Consider the following 27,785-nt stretch of genomic DNA (forward strand, 5'->3'; position numbering starts at 1 on the left):
TTGGTAAGTATAAAAAATGGGTAAAATACAAAAAAAAAAAAAATGGGGGTTGGGCGGAACCCCCCCCCAATTTGAAAAAAAAACGTATTGAAAAAAAAAATTCGACTGTTTATTGGTCCCTGGTCTTCTTCTTTTGCTATTTCTTTGTGGAAAGATCCTTTTTTTCTCTGCTCGCCAAACCAGGTATCGTCTCTTTGTTCATTTCGCCTTTGGCAGGGTTTCTGAAAGAAACCCACCTCTGGCTCCAGAGTGTCCAGGCTAGGCAGGAAGTGAGGGAGGTACCCGAACCTCACTGTGCTTAGTCTCCTAGGAGACCCAAATGCAGTCTGTGGTGATTGGCTGGCTGACTATCCGGCAAGGACAGCCACCCTGCTGGGTGAGTGGCAGCTAGGCTGGAATTAATCAGAGAACTGAATAAAAGGCAAGTCTTTTGGCTTGGAAGGCAGAGTCGACCACTGGACGAAGGAAACAAAGAAGAGCTTGAAGAGGATGCCTGCTGCAACTCCTGGACCGTTGGTTTGCCCGGTGAAGCCCTGCTGCAGTGACTACTTGCCAAGTTTGCATCGACAGAAGCCCTGCAAGGACGACTTCTCTCTGAGTTGGTGGGACCAATCAACTCCCAGGTAAGACACCTGGACACCCACCTTGGAGCTGGTTGCATTTCCTCAGAGTTGCTGCAGGAAACCGTAGAGAGGGAGAGAGGGACACCAGATTGTGTGCATTGCTTGTAAACTGGCCTAAAGCTTTTGGAAGATCCTCCAGACACCCACGAAGCAGGAATGACCCCCTCAGTCGAGTGCGGTACCTCAGATGTCAAGAAAGTCCACCTTGACAGCCAGGAACCGCACTTATTGCCATTTGCTGTACCGCAAGGAGCTGAAAGGCGAAACAGCCACTGGAAGTAAAGTTTGCTGGTTGCCAGTTTTGACAGTGCTAGCGCAGGAGTCCCGGCGTCCTCACTCTTGTCCCCACGACTGAGGCCCAGTGACAGTGAGATCTGCAGAGCTGTACTCGAACAAACGTCTTCAGCTGAATCTTTTCTGCTTTACCAAGGTACTGCAAAACAAGTCTAAGAACTTACCTCTTACTGTGGAAGTGCTTGTAACTTCTACAACTCACAAGTCTAATCAGCTTGTGGCCCTACATTTGATTCTTCTTTTTATCAAAGACTCCTAAGAACGTGTGTATTTCCATTTGCTTACCTGAAGTGCTGCATCCTATACAAAGAATTTTGCCTATTGACTTTGGCTTAGCCTATTGAATTGAATGGCTCTTCTAAGTGCTATCTGAAAGTATTTGCCCTGCTTATGAATATTTGTAATTTCTTGTGTTCCAATAACCTTTGCCTTTTACCAACTTTTGAAGAGCGTTCTGAATGCCAACAGTAACATATTAATGTCCCCAGCAACCTTTTTACTGAAGTCACCTGTGGGTGTAGGTTGTGTCTATGGGCCATCCCAAAAGGGTCTTGTCTGATTCAGAAACTCAGAGTATTGAAGTATATCTATGTGTTATTATTCTATTGCACCCTTCTGAAGAAGGCTTTATAACTGACTGATAAATTATTAATTTTTTATACAAGAAACCTTGAGTGTAAGTGTATTTGAATACCTGTAACTGTGAATCTTAGTGTAACTCCACTATTGCTCACATTTCCCCTCTTGAGATGAGCCTGGCTGCTCAACACGCTACCGAAACTGTGTAGTACAAGCTTATACCAAAGGTTGGGTTGCCTATACATGTAGTCATAGTTGCTTGTAGTGTTCCCAGAGGGTCCTGCATTCAAACTTTACGTAACAGTCCTTAAGACTGAGGCCCAGGAACACCAGGATCTGCAGAGCTGCACAGGAACAGAAGTCATCTGCTGCCTTTTTCTTCTAACTAAAGGTACTGAACAGTCTTAGAGGACTTACCTCTTGTTGTAGAGTTGCTTGTATCTTCTATTGCTCACCAGTCTAACAGCTTGTGGCCCTACATTGATTCTTCTTCAAAGACTTCTAAAACATTGTGTACAGACTTTTTTTACTTACCTGCAAGAAGTGCTTCAGCTCACAGACTTTTGCCCAATTTTCACTGAATGACTCTTCTCTCCTCTGACTTTGTGCTGCACCTATCCTTCCAGGAAGGGGTTAACTTACTCTGCATTTGGAGGGGTCCACAAGTATTTGCCTGCTTAAGAATATTTGCCATCTCTTCTTTGTTCCAATAACCCTTTTCACACTCATCTCAGATTATTCTAAATACCAACAGTAATATATTAATGTCCACAGTGTCCTAGCTATTCAAGCCACCTGAGGGTGTAAGAAGTGTGTGTGTGTGTGCCATCCTCAATGGGCACTTGCTGATTTAGAAACTAAGAGTGTGTTATTTTAGATGCATTTGTGTGTTGCTATATATTGCTCCCGTCTGATGAAGGCGTATTGAACTGACTGGTAAATAATGTAATAATTGTTTAATCAAGAAACCTTGAGTGTAAAAGTTTATTTGAATACTTGTCACTGTGAATCTTTGTGTAACCACCCTACTGCTCACATTAACCCCTCTTGAGAGAAGCCTGGATGCTCAACCACACTACCAACCTGTGTAGTGCAGACTTATACCAAAGGTTGGGTTCCTATTACCAGGAGGCTGAGGTTGTTGTAGTGCACCCAAAGGGTACTACCACAAATCTTTACCTAACAATTTGCCACATAGAATGATGTCATAGATGATGCATATTGGGGTATAAGACCCCTAAATGTAACTACGTTTATTTGTGAGTGAGCATGCATCAGTCTGATGTCTGCCAGTTTGCCCTGCTTTATTAAATAAGAATAAAGTCGTATTTTGCCGCACTCCGAGTCTGTCCGATTATTGGTCTAAAATCATTATTGTAATTCCATTCAGCACAAAAGGCGCTTAAAGGTGCTAGAGCACACCTAGTTTTAAGCCTTACAATTAAACGCCCTACTAGACGAAAATTTCCAACTCAGCACAGATGTTCCCTCTGGTCAGTTTTGTTATCTACTAGCAAGCGCAGTTGGCTTGTTAAGAGATTCAGCACCCTCTATGTGTGCTCAGACTATAAAAGAATAAAACCGATCCCAAAACGGGCAACACAAACGCTATTTATTTGTGTCTCAGCATGAGCTTAATACAGGAAACATTTTTTACTTTGAGTGTTGCGGGATTAGGTAATGGGGGAGCGAAAAAGACGGTATCAAGTGGGTGGGACAGGGTTAGTAGAAGAAGACAACAGGCATATAAGTGTGCTCAGTTTCTAAGGGGGGAAATTAACTTTCAGTGAGGACTGGTCTTATTAAAGAAAACGGGTTGTATGTAGTCTTGCAAATAGCACATCAATATTTGAAATGGTCTCTTTTAAACAAAACTTAATTTCAAAGCGGAAGCATTACACAGGCCAGGTGGCATCAATCATCTGGATACCTACCCGTTCCCACATGCGCCCTGGAAATGCTGCTCGCTCAATCACCTTCATGTACAAATAGCACAAACCTGCAAAAAAGCAGACGTGCATTACAGCAGTAGAAATATGTCCTACAAATAAGCTGTTTACTAGCCACTTCAGTTAACTAAAAACATGCAAATCACCCTACCCCCAAAAAATATAGGGAGCAAACATCACTACGTACAAATATGAAATACACAACAAAACCCAATAAACAACAACGCACAGGCATAGGAGTCTGCCCCCTGCTTCCACCATACAGGTCCACATATATGATGAGAGGAATAGCAGCAGCAGCAGCAGAGAAGTGCCAAAGGACGGAGCTCTCATTATTACTGCCCGATATAGAGATGGTGCGTTAAGTAAAAATGTAACACATCTTTAAATGTGCATGAATTGCTAAGCGTAAAGTGGTATGAATTACAAAACAGTTTTGTTAGGTAAACATATGGGGTAGTGCCCTTTGGGTGCACTACAACAACCTTAGCCTCCTGGCAATAGGGACCCAACCTTTGGTGTAAGTCTGAACTACACAGGTTGGTAGTGTGGCTGAGCATCCAGGCTTATCTCAAGAGGGGTCAATGTGAGCAGTAGGGCAGTTACACAGAGGTTCATAGTGCCAAGTATTCAAATAAACACTGATAATAATGCTAAACCAATTATTAATTTATTTACCAGTCATTTAAACAAGCCTTCTTCAGAAGGGAGCTATATAAAAGCAACACTCAAATACACACTCTTCGGTTTCTCAGAATCAGTAAAGACCCATTGGGGATGGCACCCAGACAATTCCTACACCCAGAGGTGACTTAAATAACACTGTGGACATTAATATATTACTGGTGCATTCAGAGTAGGCTGAGATGACAAATATTCTTAAGCAGGCAAATACTTTAGGACCCCCCCAATGCAGAGTAAGTTAACCCCTTCCTGGAAGGATAGGTGCAACACAATCACAGAGGAGAAAGAATCATCAGGGAAACAGTCTAATCGAATGTCAATGGGCAAAAGTCTATATGGACTGATGCACTTCTTCCAGGTGCGTAAAATTCGTTGCACAATGTTTTAAGAAGTCTTTGGTGAAAAAGAAGAATCAAATGTTGTTGGGGAGAATTCTCAAAATGTGTTAATTCCCTCCACCTTAGAGACCCCCAGCAATTTTGCTGGATTTTGAGGACTTGAATTTTTTACCTGGAGAGAGCGTGAACCTTTTTCTCCCCACTCCTCATATATTTTAATGTGATTTTAAACACTGTTTCTTTTTGGTTTGGTTGTCGAGTCTAACCAACTCCATAGGCATCATCTTGTACAATTGTGTCACAAAGCACCTTCAGTGCAGTGCTACAGGGAAGTCTTCCAGATTTCCCAAGGTTTAAATACCTTCTCTGTGATCAATTACTCTTTCCCAGGGCAGTAAAGTGAAATTGGCTTTACTTAGCATTGTACTTGCTAGATCCAGCACACCTTATCTTACAATAGAGTGCTGGAGGGGTTACTTAGTATCCCTTTGTCTAAATGCTCATGTAACATTTGTTATGTTACCCTTTCCTCAATTGACTAGCTGGTGGCAGTGGTTTCGTTTTGAACTACCTATGTTTACATTTACCGCGACCGTTCGCAGACCCGGTAACGTTAACCGCGGGAGCCATCTTTTTCAAAATGGCATCCAGCCATCTTTGCTAAAATGGTGCCTGGTCTTTTTCCACCAGGTCTTTGTGGAAAGGTTCTAGAGAGTTTCTCTGCACGCCAAATCAGGTTTGGTCTCTTTGTTCATTTCGCCTTTGGCGGGGCTTCTGAGAGAAACCCGTCTCTGGCGTCCGAGTGTCTGGGGTAGGCAGGAAGTGAGGGAGGTGCCCGAAACTCCCTTTGCTTAGTCTCCTAGGAGACCCAAATGCACTCTGTGGTGGATTGGCTGGCTGACTGTCCGGCAAGGACAGCCACCATGCTGGGTGACAGACAGCTAGGCTGGAATGAAAGGGAGAGAACTGAATAAAAGGCAAGTCTTTTAGCTTGGAAGGCAGAGTCAACCACTGGACGAAGGAACTGAAGAAGAACTTGAAGAGAACGCCGGCTGCAACTCCTGGACCGTTGGTTTGCCTGGTGAAGACCTGATGCAGCGATTACTTGCCAAGTTCGCAAGGACAACTTGTCCCTTGATTTGGTGGGACCATCAACTCCCCGTGTAAGCCACCTGGACACCCATCTCGGAGCTGGTTGAATTTCCTCAAAGTTGCTGCAGGAAACCGTAGAGCCAGGGTGAGGGACACCAGATTGTGTGCGTTGCTTGTAAGCTGGCCCAAAGCTTTTGGAAGATCCCCCAGACTCCCACAAAGCAGGACCGACCAGGCCAGACCCCCCTCAGTCGAGTACGGGACCTCAGATGTGAGGAAAGTCCACCTTGACAGCCAGGAACCGCGCTTATTATGATTTGCTGTACTGCAAGGAACTGAAACGCGAAACAGCCACTGAAAGTAAAGTTTGCCGATTGCCAGTGTTGACAGTGCCAGTACAGTGCAGGAGTCCCCAGACATCCTCCCTCTGAGATCTGCAGAGGTGCACAGGAACAGAAGTATTCAGCTGCATCTTTTCTGCTTTACCAAGGTACTGTAAAACAAGTCTAAGAACTTACCTCTTACTGTGGAAGTGCTTGTAACCTCTGCAACTCACAAGTCTAATAAGCTTGTGGCCCTACATTTGATTCTTGTTTTTATCAAAGACTCCTAAGAACTTGTGCAAAGACTTTTCCATGTGCTTACCTGAAGTGCTGCATGCTATACAAAGACGTTTTCCCATTGACTTTGGCTTAGCCTATTTGAATTGAATTACTCTTCTGAGTGCCATCTGAAAGTATTTGCCCGGCTTATGAATATTTGTAATTTCTTGGGTTCTAATAACCTTTGCCTTCTACCAATTCTTTTAAGAGTGTTCTGAATGCCAACCGTAAGATATTAAATGTCCCCTGCACTCTTGTTAGTGAAGTCACCTGTGGGTGTAGGTTGTGTCCGTGGGCCATCCCAAAGGGGTCTTGTCTGATTCAGAAATTCAGAGTGTACAGCATTGAAGTAGATTTGTGTGTTACTATTCTATTGCTCCCTTCTGAAGAAGGATTTATAACTGACTGATAAATTATTGTTTATGCAAGACACCTTGAGTGTATGTGTTTATTTGAATAACTGTAATTGTGAATCTTTGTTTAACTCCACTACAGCTCACATTTCCCCTCTTGCGATAAGCCTGGCTGCTCAACACGCTACCAGAACCGTGTAGTACAAGCTTATAGCAACGGTTGGGTTGCCTATACCTGTAGTCATAGTTGCTTGTAGTGTTCCCAGAGGGTACTGCATTCAAACTTTGCCTAACCAGTGTAGGGCCACAAGCTGTTAGACTTGAGAAGTAGAAGATGCAAGCAAAGCAAATCTACAACGAGAGGTAAGTTCTCTCAAACTTTACAATACCTTTAGGTTGAAGAAAAATGCAGCAGATGACTTCTGTTCCTGTGCAGCTCTGCAGATCCTGGTGTTCCTGGGCCTCAGTCGTGGGGACAAGAGGGAGGACTTCTAGGGACTCCTGCATTGCAATGGGACAGTCACCGACGGCAACCGACAATCTTCAAACAACTGGCACTTCGGCGTTTCAGGTCCTCGCGTCTACTTCAAATCGCAACACTGCAGTTTCTGGCTGTCGAGATGGCTTTCCTTGCATCGCGTCCAGAACTCTGTTGAGGTGGCTCAGGCTCAGTCAGTCCTGCTTCCTGGGAGTCTGGAGGATCTTCCTGGAACTCTTGGCAAACTTAAAAGCAATGCACACGATCTGGTGTTCCCTCTGGCTGTTCGGTTCCAGCAGTGACTGCAATGGAAATTCAACCAGCACAGAGAGGACGTCAAGCTGACTTACTTTGGAGTTGATTGGTCGCACCAACTCAAGGGGAGAAGTCGTCCTTGCATGGCTTCTCAAGTCGAGGCGAATTTGGAGCTTCAGCACAGCAGCCGGGCTTCACCGGGTAAACCAACAGTCCAGGAGTTGCAGCAGGCCTCTCTTCCAAATTCTTCTTCAGATTCCTTCGTCCAGTGGTCGACTGGCTTTCAAGCCAAAAAGCCTTGCCTTTCATGCAGGTTTCTCCCATTTATTCCAGCCTAGCTTTCGGTCACCCAGGAGGGTGGCTGTCCTTGCCGGACAGCCAGCCGGCCAATCACCTAAGAGTGCATTCTTGTCTCCTAGGAAACAAAGCACAGGGAGGTTTGGGCACCTTCTTCACTTCCTCCCCCCACCAGACATACTGGAGCCAGAGGCAGATTTCACTTGTGAAGCCGGCCAAAGACGAACCGAACAAAGGGACCAAACCTGGTTTGGCGCGCGGAGTAAATCTCACGAAGGAACTAAACAACAAGAAATTGCGAAAAAAAAAGACCAGGCCATTTTGATAAAAATGGCACCCATGGGTGCTTTACTGTGGCTGCGAACGCAGCATGCGGTAAAAACACATCACGGTACTAAAAAGTAACCACTGCCACCAGCCATTAATTGTGTAAAGGGAAACATAAAAAATGTTACATGAGAAGCTAGACAAAGGGGTTACTAAGTAACCCCTCCAGCACCCTATTGTAAGATAACGTGTGCTGGGTCTAGAAGGTTACAATGTAAGTAAAGGCAATTTCACTTCACTGTTCTTGGAAACAGTAGTTACCCAAGAAAAAGGTATTTAAACCTTGGAAAATCCGAAATAAATCCCTGTGCCACTGCACCGAAGGTGCTGTATGACAATGCAAAAAGGACTATAGAGTTTGTCAGACTCCAAAAACCAAAAGGAACACAGAGTTTAAAATCACAGAAAAATACATCAGACAGTGCGAAAAAGGTCTCATTCTCTCTAGGTTCAAAATTAAAAAGTCCAGGAGTCCAGCAAAAAGTGCTGTGGGTCTCTAAGGTAGAGGAAAATAGCACATTTCTGAGAATTCTCCCTAACAAGTTTGTGCTCAAATATAGTTTTACTATCAAAGATGCATCATTTTCATCAGCTGAGGGGTCATCTCAGTGTTTGTACCCGTTAGGCAAAGTTTGTATGCAGTACCCACTGGCAACACTACAAAACAACTCCGACTACAGGTATAGGAAACCCAACCTTTGGTATAAGCTTGTACTACACAGTTTTGGTAGGGCGTTTAGCAGCCAGGCTTATCTCAAGAGGGGTCAATGTGAGCTGTAGGGGAGTTACACAGAGATTCACGGTGACAAGTATTCAAATAAACTCTTTCACTCAAAGTTTCTTGAATGAACAGTTATTAATTTATCGGTCCGTTAGAATAAGCCTTCTTCAGAAGGGAGCAATATAATATTAACACACAAATACCCTTCAATACTGTACACTCTTAGTTTCTAAATCAGTAAAGACCCTTTCGGGATGGCCCACAGACACAGCCTACACCCTCAGGTGACTTCCAATAGCTAGGGTGCTGGGGACATTAATATCTTACTGTTTACATTTAGAATACTGATAGACGTTGGTAAAAGGAAAAGATTATTAGAACAAGAGACCACAAATATTCTTAAGCAGGCAAATACATTTGGATCCCCACAGCAGAGTCATTCAGTATAACAGTCTAGGCCAAAGTCATTGGGCAAAAGTCTTATATAAGATTAAGCGCTTCTGAAAGGTAATTAGAAAAGTCTTTGCCCAATGTTTTAGAAGTCTTTGAAGAAAAGAAGAATCAAATGTAGGGCCCCAAGCCGTTAGACTTGCGAGTAGTAGAAGATGCAAGCAACTCTACAGCAAGAGGTAAGTTCTCTCAGACTTTGTTGAAGTACCTTTGAATGGAAGAAAAAGTGCAGCAGATTACTTCTGTTCCTGTGCAGCTCTGCAGATCTCACTGTCCCGGAGCCTCAGTCGTGGGGACAAGAGGGAGGACTTCTGGGGACTCCTGCACTGCAATGGGACGGTCACCGCTCGCAACCGGCAATCTTCAAATCAGTGGCTGTTCAGTGTTTCAGCTCCTCGCATCTACCGCACCACCACCCTATTGAATATACAGCCTATGGCCCCTTGTAGCGAACGCACCCATTATGCTGCTGTATATTAAATGGAATTGGCCTATTGCTCCTACTGAACGAGCCACCTGCTTTTAATGCTCTGAATTTGCGCTACCCATTGCACCCCAGCGAATGTGATCCATTTCCACACCCACAGACCTCTGCATCTAAGGGTTCCAAACACACCCCCACTACGTACATGGCAGCCCTTTGTAGATCCACACGAATTGATACTTCCTCTACTCAATACCGACTCATCCCATTTCCCATTCAAAAATCTCCCACCACCACTATCTCACCGACCCCTCACACTCACCATGACCTTTGCCAATGAAGACCAAAATCAGGCACTCGCGCTCAGCCAGCTACTCAGCCCATTAGAATGGATTTTCCGATTTGCTGCACCTCCCATACCTTGGAACCCATGCCCAGTGAAGGACAGAAACCTGAGACTTGGCTCCCAGTTCCTACCCCCAAGGACATCCAACAAAAAACACCCCCTATCACTCTTATCGCAACCAACCACAAGCCAGCCCTATGCACATTCTGGACAATACCCCCCCCCCCCCAAAAAAAAACATCAGCATAGTTGAACACCCTCTGATCAGAGGTGCGCTCATCAATGCTCGGTCAATGGTCGCCCACGCGCTTGACATTGCAGACCTTATCTCTACTAACAACCTTCACTTTCTGGCTATTACTGAAACCTAGCTGCTTCAGGCAGCAGGCCCAGCTCTGTCCCTTGCCATCCCAGAGGGCTACTCAATATTAAGGAATGACAGGGATTCAGGTAAAGGAGGAGGAGTAAGCTGTATTGCCAAAACATCCCTTGGCCTTAGAGCGACCCCTTCGTCCAGCTTCCGGTCCGCTGAACTTCTGTCAGTTAAGTTCCAAATCTCTGCAGCACAAACCATCGTAATGCACCTCATTTATAGGCCACCAGGCTTCATCTCTTCATTTGAGGAAGAGATATCCGACCTCCTGACTAATAATACCAAAACAGAATCACAAATCATCCTATTTGGGGATTTAAACTTAGGCCTCTGCGATCCCAATGACGCTAATGCGCTATCCCTGGAAAATACTATCTCTCAACTAGGGTTCAAGCACAGGGTCACAGCCCCAACACATAAAGGCAGAACCTTGGATTGGTAGGCGGATCAAACTGCTCTGCCTCCATCCTTAAAAATGAACCAATTGCCTAGTCAGACCACCACGTCATCGCCTTCTCCATCCAAGGGAAGGGGCAGCCGAACACCTTACCGGTTACCATCACGCAAACCCTCTCCAGGAATAACCGCAACAGCACTTTGCAAAGCCTTCGCCCTCTAATCCACAATATCCTTGCTCCTGCAAACTATTCCGAAGATGTGGAAAACTTGCTGACCTCTATAACAAAACATTTGAATCAGCAGTAGATATCATCGCTCCCATCAAACTTTCTAAAGCTAAACTGGCAGCCCACTTGAACAAATGGTTCACTCCCGAGCTTAAAATCCATAGGAACGCCAAACGAGCGGCGGAAGCCACTTGGAGAAAAACGCCTAACCCAGCCAACAAAGCACTACTCTATCCTCAGGGCCAAAAGAGAGACCTATGACAACAGAATTGAAAATGCCAAATCAAGAACAAAAGAGCTCTTATCCTCAGGGAACTGGAGTCCCCTTCCACACCTACAGAAACCTGCGTGAAAGATGCAGACTGGTGTGAGAGGAATCCAAAAAGACAAAAATTGCCATGCTACAAATCAGAATCGAACAAAAAAAGACTTGCCTAGCCAAAAAAGCAAACTATCTACTACCCTCCACTTCTAATACTCCAACTAGCCCTCCCTTCTTTCGTTGTGACAGGGGCGAAGAGAAGTGGAAAGCATCATCAAAGGCCTCAAGCTTTCCAGATGCCAAGGGGACTCCTGCCCAGCCTCCATCATTCAGGAAAGCACCAACTATCTGGCCCCTTTCATAACAGCCCTAATCAACGCCTCCTTCAAAACGAGTTCAGACCCTAGAAGCCTCAAGGAGGCGTGGGTCATGCCCCTCCTAATAAAAAACAAACCCAGACCCCAAAAACCCCACTAGTTATAGGCCAGTCACCACTGTCCCCTACATCCTAAAAATTTTAGATTTTAGACAGAACGGCCTACTTGCAAATCCGGAAGCACCTGGAAGAGAACCACCTTTTGGGCCTCAGACAATTTGGCTTCAGGCCAAGAACTGCGACAGCCATTCTCCTGCTGCTTGACCTCTCGGCAGCCTTTGACCTCGTTGACTACCAGATACTCACGGAACATCTGATGGCTTCAGCTGCATTCTCCAGTCAGGCGACCGCCTGGGTCCAATCCTTGTCAACCGAACCACCCGGGTCTTTTCGGCTTCAGCCCACCCTATCCCCATCCTCTGCGGCGTCCCACAAGGTTTGTGCGTCTCGCCGACCTTATACAATATCTTCACAAAGCTGTTGTTCGACCTCCTAGATAACCTGGGTGTCACATACGCAAACTATGATGACGATACCCAGGTTCTCATCACCCTATCAGGTTGCTATGAAGAGGACTCCATACGGATTAACAACCTCTACCTGGAGATACATGCCTAGATGGCAGAACACAGCTTATGCCTCAACGACGAGACAACTGAGCTCCTTCTCGTCGACTCCCAACCACTGCTAAACAAACTGGACCCCTGTTACGCTTCTATCAACATAGATGGTAACCTAATCACAGGGGCCAAAGAAATCAAAACCCTATGGGTTTATTTGGATTCCACACACTCGCTCAAAAAACAAGTAAACGCCACAGCCTCCTCCACGGCTTAAACAAATAAGCTCATCAATGCCTGCAAAGCCTTCCTCTCGCCTTCCAGTTGCATTACCCTAGCCAGAGCGCTAGTGCTCTCAAAAATCGACTACTGCAATACTCTTCCTTTGCAGTGCTATTTGAACAAACTGCAGGTGTTGCAGAATAATGCCCTCAGAGCTGCTCGGAGTATCCCGTGGCACTCTCACATCTCCAGCTTCAGACAAGATGCCCACTGGCTCCCTGTACGAGAATCACCCTTGGATCACGTGTCATTGTTCACAAATGCCTCTCTAATGACGCCCCCCCCCCCCCCATGTACCTGGCAGACAAGTTCAACAAACGCATTTCAGCCAGACCAACCAGAACATTGTATTCTCACTGTTTATCCATCCCCAAATTCTCCCGAAAAAAAAAAAAAAAAAAAAACAGGCTGCTCCAGCTTCCCGGTCCTAGCTGCCAAACAATGAAACGCTATACCTGTGAACCTTAGAGCAGAACCATCCTTTTGGACCTTCAGAGAAAAAACTAAGTCCTGGCTTGCCAACAAGAACTCGCCCACTGTCTAACATACTAACCATTGTCTCACCAATGTATTTTTGCCGATACCTGCTCCTCGACCACCATGTAACCCGGTAATTTGCACTTATTGTAATTATCTTGTATGTCTATAATCTTTTGTAACCTGCTCTAAGTCTCTGACGCCCAGTTACCTCAGGGTTCGGCACGCGGTATCAAAGAAACTAAACTAAACCGCAAATAGCAACACAGTGGTTCCTGGCTGTTGAAAGGCACTTTCCTTGCGTCTCGGGTCCCGCACTCAGTTGAAGGGGCTCAGGCTCGGTCCTGCTTTCTGGGAGTCCGGAGGATCTTCCGGAAGCTCTAGGCCAGCTTAAAAGCAACGCACACAATCTGGTGTTCCTCTCCCTGGCTTTACGGTTTCCAGCAGCAACTCTGAAAATTCAGCCAGCTTCGAGAAGGATGTGCAGGTGGCTTACTTTGGAGTTGATTGGTCCTACCAAATCAAAAGGGAGAAGTCATCCTTGCAGGGACTTCTCTGTCGATAAGAATCTGGAGTTCCAGCACAGCAGCAGGACTTCACTGGGCAAACCAACGGTCCAGGAGTTGCAGCAGGCATCCTCTTCAGGTTCTTCTTCGGTTCCTTCGTCCAGTGGTCGACTCGGCCTTCCAAGCCTTGCCTTTTATTCAGTCCTCTCCCATTCATTGCAGCCTAGCTGTCAATCACCCATCAGGGTGGCTGTCCTCGCCGGACAGTCAGTAGGCCAATCACTACAGAAAGCATTTGGGTCTCCTAGGAGACTAAGCACAGGGCGTTTCGGGCACCTCCTTTCTTCTGGCTCCTCGAGCTAGAGGCAGGCTTCACTCGTGAATCCCGCCAAAGGCAAAGGGAACAATGAGACCAAACCTGGTTTGGTGCGCAGAGTAAACCTCAAAAAGGACCTTTCCAATTTTTACAAAAATGGCACCCTTGGGTGCTTTATATCAGCTGCGAACGCAGCCCGTGGTAAATGCACACCATGGTAGTTAAAATGAAACCACTTCCACCAGCCATTAAATGTACAAAGGGTAACATAAAAATGTTACATGAGAAGATAGACAAAGGGGATACTAAGTAACCCCTGCAGCACCCTATTGTAAGGTAGTGTGTGCTGGGTCTATAAAGAAAAAAAATGTAAGTAAAGTAAATTTCACTTCACTACTCTTGGAAACAGTAGTTTATCCAAGAGAAGGTATTTAAACCTTAGCAGAAATCCAAAGGTTTTCTATGTGACACTGCACCGAGTGTGCAGTGTGTCACAATGTAAAAAGATGATGCCTATGAAGCTTGTCAGACTCCAAAACCAAAAGAAACAGAGTTAAAATGAAAGAAAAATACATGAGAGAATGGAGAAAAGGTCTTACTCTCTCCAGGATAACAATTCAAGTCCTAAAGTCCAGCAAAAAGAGCTGGGGGTCTCTAAGGTAGAAGGGAATTTGCACATTTCTGAGAATTCTCCCTAACACAGTTAAACACCCTTGCAAGGATGGACACTTGCAGTGCAGGAGACCTCCAAGCAGCGAAGACGACTGTGGCATCGGGAGTCATCGTGGTCACTGTGGTCAGACGGTGACCGGCAATCTTCGACTGGAGCAGGCCCTTCATGGCTTCCGTTGGGACTAGAAGGCTGAAAATGCAAGAAGGCATCTTGTAGCACAAGCTGAAGATCCTTTAGATTTCATCCATGCGCTCGGAACTGTGTGAGAGAAACCTGAAGGTGTCTCACCCGCTAGTCCCCTGGGATCTGTCATCCAGGTGGCCAGGACACGGCCATCACTATTGGATCTAGTTCCTGGTGGTGGACCAGTGCGGGAGGATCACCTGGATGAGAGGTCTTTGAGGAGTGGGACACCGAAGGGTGAGATGCGGTATCCCCTTTCCTGTAACACTTTTACCCCATCCTACCCAGTAGGATACCTGGAATCTTAAGCCCCCCCCCCACTCCCCACACAAACACTTACTCACGGACAGTTAATCGTGAGCGACATTGGAATAACCCCAGAGCCGTATACCTGACATGTCCAAACACCCTGGTCAGGCAATTACTAATGACACACACATGACTCCCATCACACTTCCCCAAACGGATAAAAGGCGGAACACGAAAGCACACTCTGAGCGAAGAAAAGCATACGAGGAAGCAGCCGTTCCAACGTGGCGATTTAACACGCAGAAAATGGGTACGAGACCGGAGAGGGTTGCAAAGAGGGACATACCCATGACCTCAAGAAACCGTTACTTTTACGAGCCTTGGAAAGTGAGAAGCCCAATACCAGGAACTGAAGCGGAACAAGCCTACACTGTGCATCAAAAGTATCTGTGGCACTCCCGGGTCAATAACCCAGGCCAGGAGGAGCGATTGCCGCTACGTTACTGTCCTTGGCTCCTGAAAGAGCAACAAAGCCAGTCAGAGAAACCAATTCGAAGTCAGCTTGTATTTGAACCAAGGTTGCAAGCGGCAACATTGTATGAAGAAATCCACAAAGGAGTGTTTGAAGCACATTTGATGAGAGGTACGAACGAGTGGAAACTAAAGGAGTGAATGTACTTGGAAAAATCCAAATCAAATACTGTGTACAGAGAGGTCCAGCGGCACGTGGGTGCTCATTCAAAGGTCTCTGTTAGGAATCCAACTGAATGCCAACTGCATTGTAAGAAAGGAACTTTGCATCGAAGTTGTCCTGCGACGGGTCAAGTTAAAACCTGTACACATTCGAAAGTTTTTGATAAGTATAAAGTGAACTGCAATTGGTCCAAGACCGGCTGAGGGAGACCAATTGAATGTGAAGAAAGGATCTCAGCATGGCTGAGGGGCATCCGGGGTGAGCAGGTCACCCGAGAAGGAATAAAGGGATCCTTCACTGTGAATCTCTATGTTACAACCCTATATCTCACATTGACCCCTCTTGAGATAAGCCTGGCTGCTCAGTCACACTACCAACTTGTGCAGTTCAGTTTATACCAAAGGTTCAACTTTTTCTTCAAAGACTTCTGAAACATTGTGCAAAACCTTTTCTACTTACCTTCAAAGAAGTGCTTCAGCCCATATAGACTCTGGCCTATTGACTTTGGCTTAGCCTGTTTTAAATGACTCTTATTGTGGCTCTACATTGATTCTACTTTTTCTACAAAGACTTATGTTGTGCAAGACTTTCACTTACCTACAAGAATTGCTTCAGCACACCTAGACTTTTGCCCAATTGAAATTGGCTGACCTGGCTCCCTGAATGACTCTTTTTACCTCCAACATTGTGCTTTACCTTTCCTTCCAGGAAGGAGGTAACTTACTTTGCATTGGGGGTTCAAAAGTACTTACCTGCTTCAGAATATTTGTGTGATCTCTTGTTTTATTCTAATAACCTCTTTCTTCAACACTCATCTCCGTATTGCTCTAAATGTACCAGTGATATATTAATGTCAAGTGTCCTAGCTATTTAAGTCACCTGAGGCTGTAGGAAGTGTCTGTGTGCCATCCCAAATAGGTAGTTGCTGATTTAGAGAAACTAAAGAGTGTGTATTTTGGAGTGTATTTGTGTGTTACTATTATATTGCACCATCTGAAGAAGGCTTATTCAAACTGACTGTTAAATTAATAATTGTTGAATCAGGAAACCATGAGTATGTGTTTACTTGGATACTTGTCACTGTGAATCGCTATGTAACCACCCTACTGCTCACATTGACCCCTCCTGAGATAAGCCTGGCTGTTCAGCCACATAACCAATCTGTGTAGTACAGACTTATACCAAAGGTTGGGTTCCTATTGCCAGGAGGACAAGGTTGGTGTAGTGCACCCAAAGGGTACTGCACCAAATCTTGCCTAAAAACCTACCAACAAAGGGTGGTTCTGTGCTTTTCGAGGCTCTGTGGATTTGGCACCCTTTTCAAGGTATCAGATGTGGAACGGTTGTCATCTGATCAATTCGCCTCACTATCTCTGTCCAGCACTTCTGTGAGGGGACTTCAAGGAGTAGAATCTTGCTTCTGGATGTCCAACTGGAGTTCACTGACGTTTCAGCAAGATTCGTTCATGGGCAGATGCTGCACAGCAATCAGCCTCGAGGTTGCAGTGTTTTGGCTGTTTGCAGTCCGGGAAGGTCACTGCTCGTCGTGGGATGGCTCAAAATGCAGGCCTTAAGAGTGGTTGAACCCACCAGCCTAAGGGTCAGAGTCATCGTTTTGAGGACCCCTCTGTCGCATGGAAGAAGGGGTCGGCACAGGCAGTGGTTACACAGCAGGCATCTCCGGTCGCTCTAATCAACCATAGCTGTCTTCTCGTCGTCATCGATTCAGCTCCAGGGGTCGACTTATCTTTAGCTTCCAGATCCGGGTCATTTATTCAGGAACCCAGCCAATTGGCATACATGCTACATTCAAACTATGGGGGGTGGCTGTCCTTACAGGACAGCCAGCCTCCCAGTTACAACTGGTTCCAGGCAGGCATGCCAGAAGACAAAGGACTGCAGAGTTTAGACTCCTCCCTCGTTTCCTGTCTTCAGAGACACCCTGAAGCCTTGGTGGGCTTCCCAAAGGATTCCTGCCGAAGACAAAAGTCAAACCAGGCCCTCCCCCACATACGACGGCAGAAGACCAACCAAGGATGGAGAAGCCCACAAGAAATGGTGAGAAAGAAAGAAGCCACCATTTTGGCTTTTCTGTACATTAATGGGTCTGTGAAAACAGCCTGCAGTAAAAACAACATAAAAAGGAGGTATAACACATATACTGCCAACATCCATTCAAGTATGCTTGTTACTGTAAAATAAATGTTACAGGAGCAGTGTGAGACAGGGGACACTATGTAACCCCTCAGCACTCCACACAAGGTGATTTTGGCGAGTGAAGGTGGGAGTTGTACAACAAAGGCATTTTTTAAAAGACTGTTGCACAATCCCCCTACCCACCTGCCAAAATCAGCTCTCCTTCGGAAGCGCTATGGGGCCCAAGCGACCCCAGTGCCTTGCATATACACAATCATGTTGATTGTGCTAGGCATTGTGGGGGCCAGGGGACAGGGTTGGTATATTTTTACTATCACAGATGTCCAGTAAAAAATATCATGCCTGCCCCCTGGGCCACCCAGCGCCATTTGCAAACTGTTTGGCTTTTTACTGAATTTGTTTTTTTTTTTAAATAAGCTCTAAAATGCAATATTTTAACCCATTATTTTAAAAGAATTCCCGGGGGAAAATCCCCCAAACCCTACTCGATAGGTTTGGGCTCTCACGGTCGCTATGGCATATCTGGGGGAAATAATTATGCCCCTCCACTTAAAAAATTCACCAGCCACCACTGGCCCTGGGACTGTGCTGGGAGCAGGGTGGGGAGAGCCCAGGGACTGTGGTGGGAGCAGGAAGAGAGGGAGCCATGGGATAGCGGTGGTAGCAGGGTGGGGAGAGCCAAGGGTCTGTTGAGGGGTTGCGGGGGGTCAGGGGGGAGGGTCCAGGGACTGTGGATGAAGGAGCCCAGAGACTGGGATGGGAGCAGGAGGGGGAGCCCGCCCAGGGACTATACTGGAAGAAGGGTGCAGTGATGGCACGCGATAGTTCATAGCCATTTGGACTTAACTGTCCATGTTGCATTTTTGGGGGGGCCCAGCCTGCACACATTTTGCTTGGGGGGGGGGCAGGCCTAAAGTTGGAGGGCCACTGCCATAGAAAAAGTAAAAAGATGAGCGATTGGGAAAAAGGGCCCCACTTACTCAGGAGAACAGACCAAAAAAATCCACGAGTCCAGCAAAAAAGTGCTGGGGGTCGCACATGTGAAGGAGATTTGGCATAGAAATGAAACCTCTACCTAACACTGGGGAATAACTAACGCAAAACTACACTACACAGAAACCAAGCTACTCAAACCCAACATTTCTGTCGGCCTGTAAAAGTTGGTGTTACATCAGCTTTCAATGCAGTCTAATGAAATTACTCACACGTGATCACTTTTGTAGAAGCCATATAAACCTGAATTGCGGATGGCCTATCAGTAGACAAAAATGAACCAATAATCAGTTCAAACTGCATGGGGGAAAAGAAGGGCCTGCACTCCAGCTGCTTCTTCCATGATGTACTTTGAGACCAAGTGCAATCAAGTATAATTTCACAAGCATCAGCTTATTTGGAAAAACATTAAACAAAGCAGCATCCTTACCACGTTCTTCTTTTATTGTAGCATACTGACTATTCGCCAAGGGACAGGATGAACGATTACACTGACCCGTCAAATTATACTCATTGCGGCAAAAGTTTTGTGTCTTTGTCCTGAAAAGCAAGAGAGTAATAGTGGCATCCATAAACTCTTTTTAAGCGCATATACAACATAGGTAACACAACATGGTTTCATCTTCCTTGCAACTTCGTGATATGGAAAAGGATTTCAGTAGTGTAGAACCATTTACAGATAAAGGGAAGGTGGGCTCTAGGGTAGAACACTCCTGTGCTGAGCTCAATGTGTTCCGATTGTCTCTAATGGTTCAGGGCAAGGTCACAGGTGTGAAAAGGTGAACCCAACACCATTCGTAATGGAAAAGTAGGAATTCCTGGAAACCTTGCCGCGGCTAGTTTCAATAGAGTCTTGTGGTTACAAGAATGTACACGCTGGATGCAGTTTCTGAAGGTATGTTTTTTTAATATATATAGAATAGACAGTCTAAAAAGCGGTCAGCCGACACGTGTTTCGAACCTGACGGTTCCTTCTCAAGGCATGTATGGTAGTCATGGGTCTTCAAATTGAGAATGAATGTTGGTTCTTAGTGACCGTATGGTCAGAAGTTCAAGGGTTGCTTAAATTTCTAGGCTGGTGCCATCCGAATGAGCAGCTCCTCATCCAGCGCTTACATTCTTGTAACCACGAGACTATTGAAAATAGCAACGGCAAGGTATCCAGGAATGCGTATCGAACCATTTACAGTTAAATAAGCACTTTCTATTCCAAATAAGGGCAAACCGGTACATTTTTAAATGAAACTGCTGGAAGAGGCAAGTCACGCTAGTGTATTGCTGGACCGCCAGTAAAAGAACACTACGTGTTATTACGCATTAGATGTAAAAGAAGGACGCAACAGCATTGATGCGGTCACAACATAAAAATTAACAGTAACACCAATTGCAATAAGAAAATCAGGACAAACTGGAGTTCATATATTTAGAAGGATGGATGAATTGCCAAGAATCCTGTAAAAATTAAAAAGTATCCTCTTGTCTGACTTATGTTCCCTAGAACAGGATTACGCTGATGAAGCTAGTAAATGGACTTACGTTATTTTGAAAGAACAGAACTGCTTGTTTCCAACAATATCCCAAATCACCTATGGAAAAAAAAAAGAAACGATTAGATTTACTAAATGGTTTTCCAAGACCAACTCTCCTTCCTGCACATTCATGTCCCACAAAGACCAACTGTATAATACCCATAAACCTACGATAGTAATCGAAGTGGTATGCCCCCCCCCCCACCCTCATTAACATAAATCACCCTCAATCAGTGCCATACAATTATTTTATAGGAACCCCACGATTGGCTTCCAAAGCATGCAACAGATCATACCCAAACCACAGGCAGTGCTGGTATGCACTTCAATTGCACCTCCATGAAGGTAAAGTGTTGAGCTACAAAATTGTATACTGCCCTTCACTCACCCAGCCAAGCACTCTGTTGTGATGGCTCGTAGGTTCCCGAATGACCTTTAGGCACCCTCTCCTATTTACTAGGATATTTCCTGCCCTCAAGTCCAGGTTCTGATTCTCATACGCACCCACAGAGTTCCCTAATGCACCCTTGGGATCTTTTTCAACTGCAAACTCTCTACAACAGGCAGATCCGCCAGTTCTCTAAAGAATGTTACTTCCACCTATGCATGCTTAAGCAGATCCTGCAGTTCGTGAATATGCACCACTAAGTGAAGGTTAACACTACGGTATTAACTAAACTACTCCAACAGCTTGTACCTGAGCCACCCCAGAGCCTTCTCACACAAAACAAATCTGCCAGGGTCACCTTAAACCGGAAAATACAAGATCACATCTCACCCACCCCAAACCTCCTTCACTGGCTCCCAGTAGGAAAGAATACAAAATAAATGTGACTTCACAAATGCTTGGCCTATCGGGGCAAGGCACCAGGGTACACCCCTACCTTCATCAAGATACCATCCTTCCAGAATCTTAGGATGCTCTGCTGACATATACCTGCCACAAATGAACTTCAAGAAGCTCCTGGGCCAATGCTCGAATAGAACGGGGCGCCTGCCTTTTGAACATCTATCTGATATTCAGCAAGTAGAAAGCCTCTCGTGATACAGAAAGAAACTAAACACTTTTTCAAACAAGTAGAATGACCAACATGGAAAAGAGATTCGACCTTCAACTCCTGTCCAACCTTACAATTGTTGTTAGCCAACACGAATGAGGGCTTCTGACATGCTATCTCTCTGTTACTCATCCTCTACATGCACTTTTGCCCCCTTCTTATTTTCTGTGCTTGCATGACTTAATTGTTCAGGCACTCTCTCTTTCCACTTGGAACCATGGACACAGCACCGCTGCAAAGGCGATACGTTTACATGAGAAGCCAAGCTCTCCAGACCCTAAGGCCTTTGGCCCTTTTCACCCCACTCCCTTGGCCACTGCTTTCCCAGGCCGTGCACTGAGCGTGGGAAGCCAGGTGCAGCCTCCTCTCACTTCTTCCCTCCTCCATGCCACCCATCTGATGCGGGATTGGCTGCTCTGACCCAGGTCAGCTGAGCCCGGAACCCAAGAGGTTTACTAAGGTCAGCCTGTGAAGGGTGCTAGCCTTCCCCGTTTGCCTAGCGTCCCCAGCCTGGCCAGAACGCCTCGCTATATATCTAGTTACATTCAGGTAAGGGACGTCTTCTTTTGAACCTCGTCACTGTTTATATTCTGCCATACTTGCACATTGCCTGACAAGGTTTACCACACTAGAATCTCACTGCGTTGGTTAACGCAGCTATTGAATTTAGGCTCACCAGGACTCTGCCAAGCTTCTTAACATGGTTTCTGAATTGAGCTACTCTGAAATTCTAACATTCTCCCATTAAGTTAGCTTCACTAGAATTTAACTTGCTGCGTTGAATTTAGCCTCACTAACCACTCAGCCACATGCAACTGCATTAATCACAACTCGACTTCACATCACACATCTACGCCAATAAAACTCACGAAAAAATGTGGTCCAGTTGGGCACATAACCAGACAACTGAGCCAATGTACCTCTAAGCTGTGTGCTTGCCCAGCTTCCTTCTGAGTGCCGCTCAGATGACTAGCAGCACACACAGACAATTCACACCTACTAAAAAAGATTTAATTTTGCACAACCCACAGCAATTAACTGAAATGTTCTCGCTCTTAAAATAAGCAACAGGTCTCGATATTCTGAGCATTTCCATTACACTACTACGCAAGGGTGACCGTAAACACCCTAACAGCAAAATACATACACAAGAGGTTAACTAATATGAAAAACTGGCTCCATGAACAGAAGACTCTATCCAAGATATGCCTGCACACATTAACCAAATAATGTTCCCTCCCTACCCATGACTCCTAAACCCGACTCTACCACGCTTACCTTATGACTAACTTCTCCCCAGAACACTAAGATACTAACAAACTTGACTCTTTCTCTCTTGGCTCTGCAAAAGGTTAGCAAACGTGTACCTACATCCACTTGTTTTTATGTTTGTTTTAGCATGAATAACGTTCACGTGCCAGAATTTCTGTTAGTCAATGTGCCTTACCAAAACCATCACAGGCACTATATAATCAAACTACTAGCTCAAATATTGGATACTGACTGTAAGTAAGCGGGCTACTTGGATGTGTAACCCTATCCCATACTTCCTCTTGTACATACGTCACGCAAGTGCTTTGAAGTGGCCCCCTTGCAAGTTAATGCATTATAAAACTCAAATATTAATTTGCTGTCTAAAGATTTTGAGAAGACAAATATGATGCTCAGCGTTTCCTACTTTAGCATTACTAACATTAGCCTATAAGTGGAGAGCAACATTGCAATATCATTTACATAGCCTACAAGGGATAATGGGTATGGACTATGCTTGGGATTTCTCGTCCATATATCAGGGCACCAGATATTCAGACAGGAGAATGCTTTTCACACAATCTGCATCATTTCCAAGTGTTTAGAGTTCCTTTTGGGAATACACCATCACACAATATAGGGTAACTGGCTTCTATGTAAAAACGGTTTTGTAATCCTACACAATGATATAAGTGTGGAGTATGTTGCAAATTATCTTGTATGCACTGTAAAATAATTGTGTACATGCACATAATATGTTGAGGCATAAAACATGCCTTGCTTGCAAAGTATTGTGGGTCTGCAAATAACTCAGTGAGTGCTACTGCTACAATCCCTCACTTTGTACAGTGCTTGATCAACAAGTATTGGAGAGTAGCACAGGGGGCCGGGAGGGGTATGGGTGGAAGAGCATATGTGATCACTCCTTGCGGGTGACGAACAAAGCAGCAAATTAAAAACAAGTCAGAAGTTCTCGGCAGTACACTGAAGGAAATGTGTTGCTTGTTTGCTAGAGGATAGGAAATTCTAGTATCCGTCTAGACAACAGCACTTTCTTTTTCTTTCTATGCTCAGCTGCTGAGGGCTTTCCAATATAATCATGTATTCTGTGTCTATAGTCTCTAGCATCTCCCTGCATCTCATTGAGCTGATCACAAAGAATTACAAAAGAGGGATCCATTATTACAGAAGAAGGCACTCAAACAGTTTTATCTTTGATGAATTGATGATATTAACTTAAAGGCATATATGTGATTTGCTTCAGCAGGGCTCCATAATAAACCCCAGTAAGACTTGTGTTTAATTTTATCTAGGCTGTGGTGTGGAAGGGTGGGCAAAACTATACACTTTATTATGTGCCCGTCATTTCACTTTCTAGTTCAGGGCTACAAGCATCCGATTTTGCTCCCTGTATGGAGTCAAATGATTTTTATGGGAGTCAAAAAGTAATTAGCTTTGACAATAGGGATACTTTCTGAAGATGTTATGTCCCCTTAAAAATCCTCTTGAGATCGGCCATTAATATTATTAGAGTTCCTTCCTATGCCACTGCTCCAGTGATCGCCAATTTGAAAAAAATATCAGTGTAGCTTTGTGGGTTGAAGCAATATGATATGATAATTGTTTCTCTTTTTGTTAGGCACATTTTCCTTTTTGTGGAGTAAAAATTAATGGTGCGTATGTCCCTTAGCTGTAAGGCTGGTGTTATCACTACCAATAGGAGAACGTAATGTGGATAATAAGTATAGGCACGGGAATTTTTGATAGTCATATTTTGAGCTGCAGTTATTCTGATGCAATTATCCTTACACAAATTATTAGAAGCATGTTCTCTTTGCACTTGAATTACTTCATTAAAGTGGCACATGAACACCCATCAGCATGTTTTTAGAAACATTGCTATCAATTGCCATTAAACCATCGGCAAATGTGTTTGTCACATTTTTTGAAAGCCACATCAGTAATGACAAGAGAAGTGTTTTGTAATACAGGTGAGTTATTTTCCAGTGGAATAAAACGTTTGCAAGGTACTGTGGCAGATCTTTAAGTCTTGGACTGGTTGATGAGTTTTCTATATAAATCACATACAACATTTTATTTTAGCCTATGTGTTTGAGATTCATAAAGAATTGCCATGGCTGGGAAGAGGAAATTCCTTTCCAAGCTGTTCTGGGATGATAGCTCACAAAGTGGCTTACCTCATTTGTCAGTTGCGCGCATAGAAAATAATGTGCGCACAACAGTCAACCACTTCCGCTCATAGGTAAAAATTATTAGAGGGAACATTGCCTGATTCGCCTTTTCTCCCGACAATCTATAACAGCACCCAACCACTGTCCAGATCTCCATGGGTTGCTATCAGGGACTTTGCCACCCATACCCATCTTCGTGCTGGGTAAAATGCACACACGCATTATAGAACCCTCTTCCACATCCCACAGCGCGGTCCTCCAAGGGTGTTCAACTCACAGCACTTTGGTGGCAGTAGGTGCTATACAGATGCCATATAACATAAGTACTCGATTGGCCCCCAACCTGTTGCACTGAGTGCTATCTGGATGCACGAAGACCTGTGAACTATTAGCTCACAGTATTCAGTCTTTTATCTGGTCTTCCATTCCACCCCACCCACCTTCTTGGGGTTACACAAAGTAACTCCGTTTTGCCTCTGCGGAGATATAAATCAACAATGAAGAAATAAATCATAAAATCAACATAAAATCCCTATTTAGCCAGATACCCTTTACAATTTGTATTTGTTATGTTACTTGGCATTTATATAGCGCCTTATGTATCATTGGTATGACCTCAAAGAGCAGGTTGATTGAACGCCTTCAGGAACCGCAGTTCTTGTCAGTAGAGAGAGTGTCCTATGGTGCGTTGGCGCACCGGATATGTGTGCAGCTGGTGTGGTTATTGCACGATAGCTGCTTCTTAGCGGTAGGTGTGGTGGACACCCAGACAGTTCTGGCTGCATTAGGCCTGAGGAGACGCCAAAGCTAGCAGGTATGTGCTCAGCTAGCTGTGTTTTACTGGGATGATGAGGTGTTCGTGGGGTCATGTTAGTATGAGAACAGCTGGGCCGAATGGGTCCAGGCATAGCTGTGTTCTAGTTGAATGATGGTGTACAGGAGAGAGTAAGCCTAATAGTGAGATATGGAGGTTATATGCAAAGCGCCTGCGACCAAGCACGAGAGCAGGACAGGGGTCATACATAGCGGCACACGTATATAAAGCGACAGGATGGATAGGGTAAACATGTGATACAGATGACATGGGGATACAGGTACATGGCATATAAAAAGCATAAACATGAGATACAGATTCATGATTATATGTCCCTATGCTGGCAACAGTTTGTTCCAAGTAATTTTTAACAAAGAAATTACCTTTAAAAAAAACTGATCGCATTTTTTTACATTTTAAACCCCCATCCTTGAGCTATTCTCTTTCCACATCCCCTGCCCACCCTTTTTAACCCCCATATATTTCGATGAGTTTTTCGTTATGTGCATCACCATGTTTTCTTCCGATTGACTGTAACTCTGTACAACAAACATTATAACCTGTAACCTCGCCGTGATACCAATGGGTCTGGGCGTGTAACAAATGGAATAAAAAAATTAATAAGTAATTGTTTCGTTAAAAATTACTTTGAAAAAAACACCCGTCGATGCAGGAATGAGATATCCATGCACTTGTAAGTAGAGGCACTATGCAGACAGAACCTAAAAAGCCCCTATTGCACCTGCCACTCTCCCTGCCAAATCCTTATTCCTGATCATCAATAAAGGACTGGCACAGTACAAGCTCCCACGCTTTACAATACCCTTTTGCCAGCACTCGGCATCAGAACCGATTTTCCCGGATCCGAGAGAACAAGTCTCCCCGATTCTTGGATGCCCTTGCTTTAATGTTAACTTGCTTCAGTTGTTGCAAAAGCCTGGGATTCGAACACAAGCCTTCGGGAATTCCCCACTAGAAGGTCTTGTCGGGTTCCACGTGAATATCTCTGTTAGGAGTGCACGCTGCAGAAAATATTCAACCAGTCTTTGAAGATGTTATGGTTTGCTTGAAGCATTATAGGAAACACTCCTCGCTTGGGTTACTTGCCACATGTTGTTCAGTAATTGAGCTTTTTTTAAGGGCACCCCCACGCCGGTGGGATCCCACAGTTGTTAATTTCCATTTCCAGCACTGCCTTTTGCTCAAAGCCTATATCTACCATCCAAGTAGAAATACCAAGTTTAGCTCCACCAGTGCATTTTTTGGAACTGTGGGATATGTGGTTCTTGTAGTTTGGTCTGCGTGTTTTAAATGTAGGACTACAGGTCCCAGAATGTAACATGACGCTCTCTGTCATACACATGGCAGGGGAAATGTGAGTTCTGGAATCAGCAGGGAACATCACACTCGGTGACTATCAGGAAAAGACCGAAAGTCTCTGATGTTTAGACACACCTGTAAACACTTCCTTGCTCAAAGCACGTTTCGCGTAATAGTGGACGCAGCCATGAACACCCGCCATTCAAGGCACCAACTAACCCCGCCTGTCCCGAGTCTCCTGTGCCAATAAACAATCTATTGAACCCCGCCGCTAACTAAACCAAGTTAGACTAACTCACATCATCGTGCTGCATGGTGACGGTCCGTGTCTGCCAAGAATATGTGTCTGCGAGCCTCTCTCAGACCCTCTCGTACACACTCGCGTGTTGATCCAACCACCCCAGCGCCACGCATAGTGCGACCAAAGACGAGCAGCCGCCATATTGGAGAGGAATGTAAAGCTTTTTTAGCACACTGAAAAGATTTAGGTTAAAATTATGTACACTCTTAGTCGATGTACTGGGGGAATTTGGTTTAGAAAGAGAGCGGGGCACCGTGGCTTTGCTCTCTACTTCAGTAAATATTCAATTCACTCCTTCAGTACGCATTTTTAAGTAGCAATCTTCCTTTACAAGATGGCCACCGTTTAGTTTACATAAAAGCATGGGCCGCTTCTGCCACATAACTCTATAGACTAAATCACGTGTTCCCTAAGTTCAATATACTTATATGACCTAATCACTGGCAGGTTGATTTACCATCCAAATACACAAAAACATGTTTTTGTTCGACATTACTGAAATCGTGTTCACGTACGTCCGAGTTACGTTTTTACTTTATAGAATCCTCCACTGCACGGTCATATTGGATAGCATCGATTAAATAAGAACATCGATGTCAACGGCTATTTGCGTACATGGCAACCAGACCTACCTACATTTGAACATCAAAAACCTTGGGACACAGTTTATTAAAACGGCAGTGAATCCTTTGAGTGGTTTATAAGTAAGGCTCTTGTTTTTATGGTATTTATTTTTATTATTTGAAAAAAAATGTTTTAATTGTATATGGTTAAAAAAAAC

At 44.7% G+C, this 27,785-nt stretch overlaps 1 protein-coding gene across 1 annotated transcript in view; it reads right to left on the minus strand.

Annotated features, from left to right (window-relative positions):
* The window catches only part of MAK16 (MAK16 homolog), a 133,933-nt gene extending 106,793 nt beyond the window's left edge, over positions 1–27,140 (minus strand). Inside the window, exons 1-4 of the mRNA XM_069617965.1 lie at positions 27,003–27,140; positions 20,076–20,125; positions 18,970–19,079; positions 3,431–3,495 (exon numbers count right to left, since the gene is read on the minus strand). Coding sequence (XP_069474066.1) covers positions 3,431–3,495; positions 18,970–19,079; positions 20,076–20,125; positions 27,003–27,017 — 240 coding nt within the window. The 5' untranslated portion in view covers positions 27,018–27,140. The remainder of the gene's footprint in view (positions 1–3,430; positions 3,496–18,969; positions 19,080–20,075; positions 20,126–27,002) is intronic.
* Between the last annotated feature and the right edge of the window lie 645 nt (positions 27,141–27,785).

This window comes from Ambystoma mexicanum, chromosome 10 (assembly GCF_040938575.1).
Source record: "Ambystoma mexicanum isolate Mex_15411 chromosome 10, UKY_AmexF1_1, whole genome shotgun sequence".
In the NCBI taxonomy this organism is placed as follows: Eukaryota; Metazoa; Chordata; class Amphibia; order Caudata; family Ambystomatidae; genus Ambystoma; species Ambystoma mexicanum.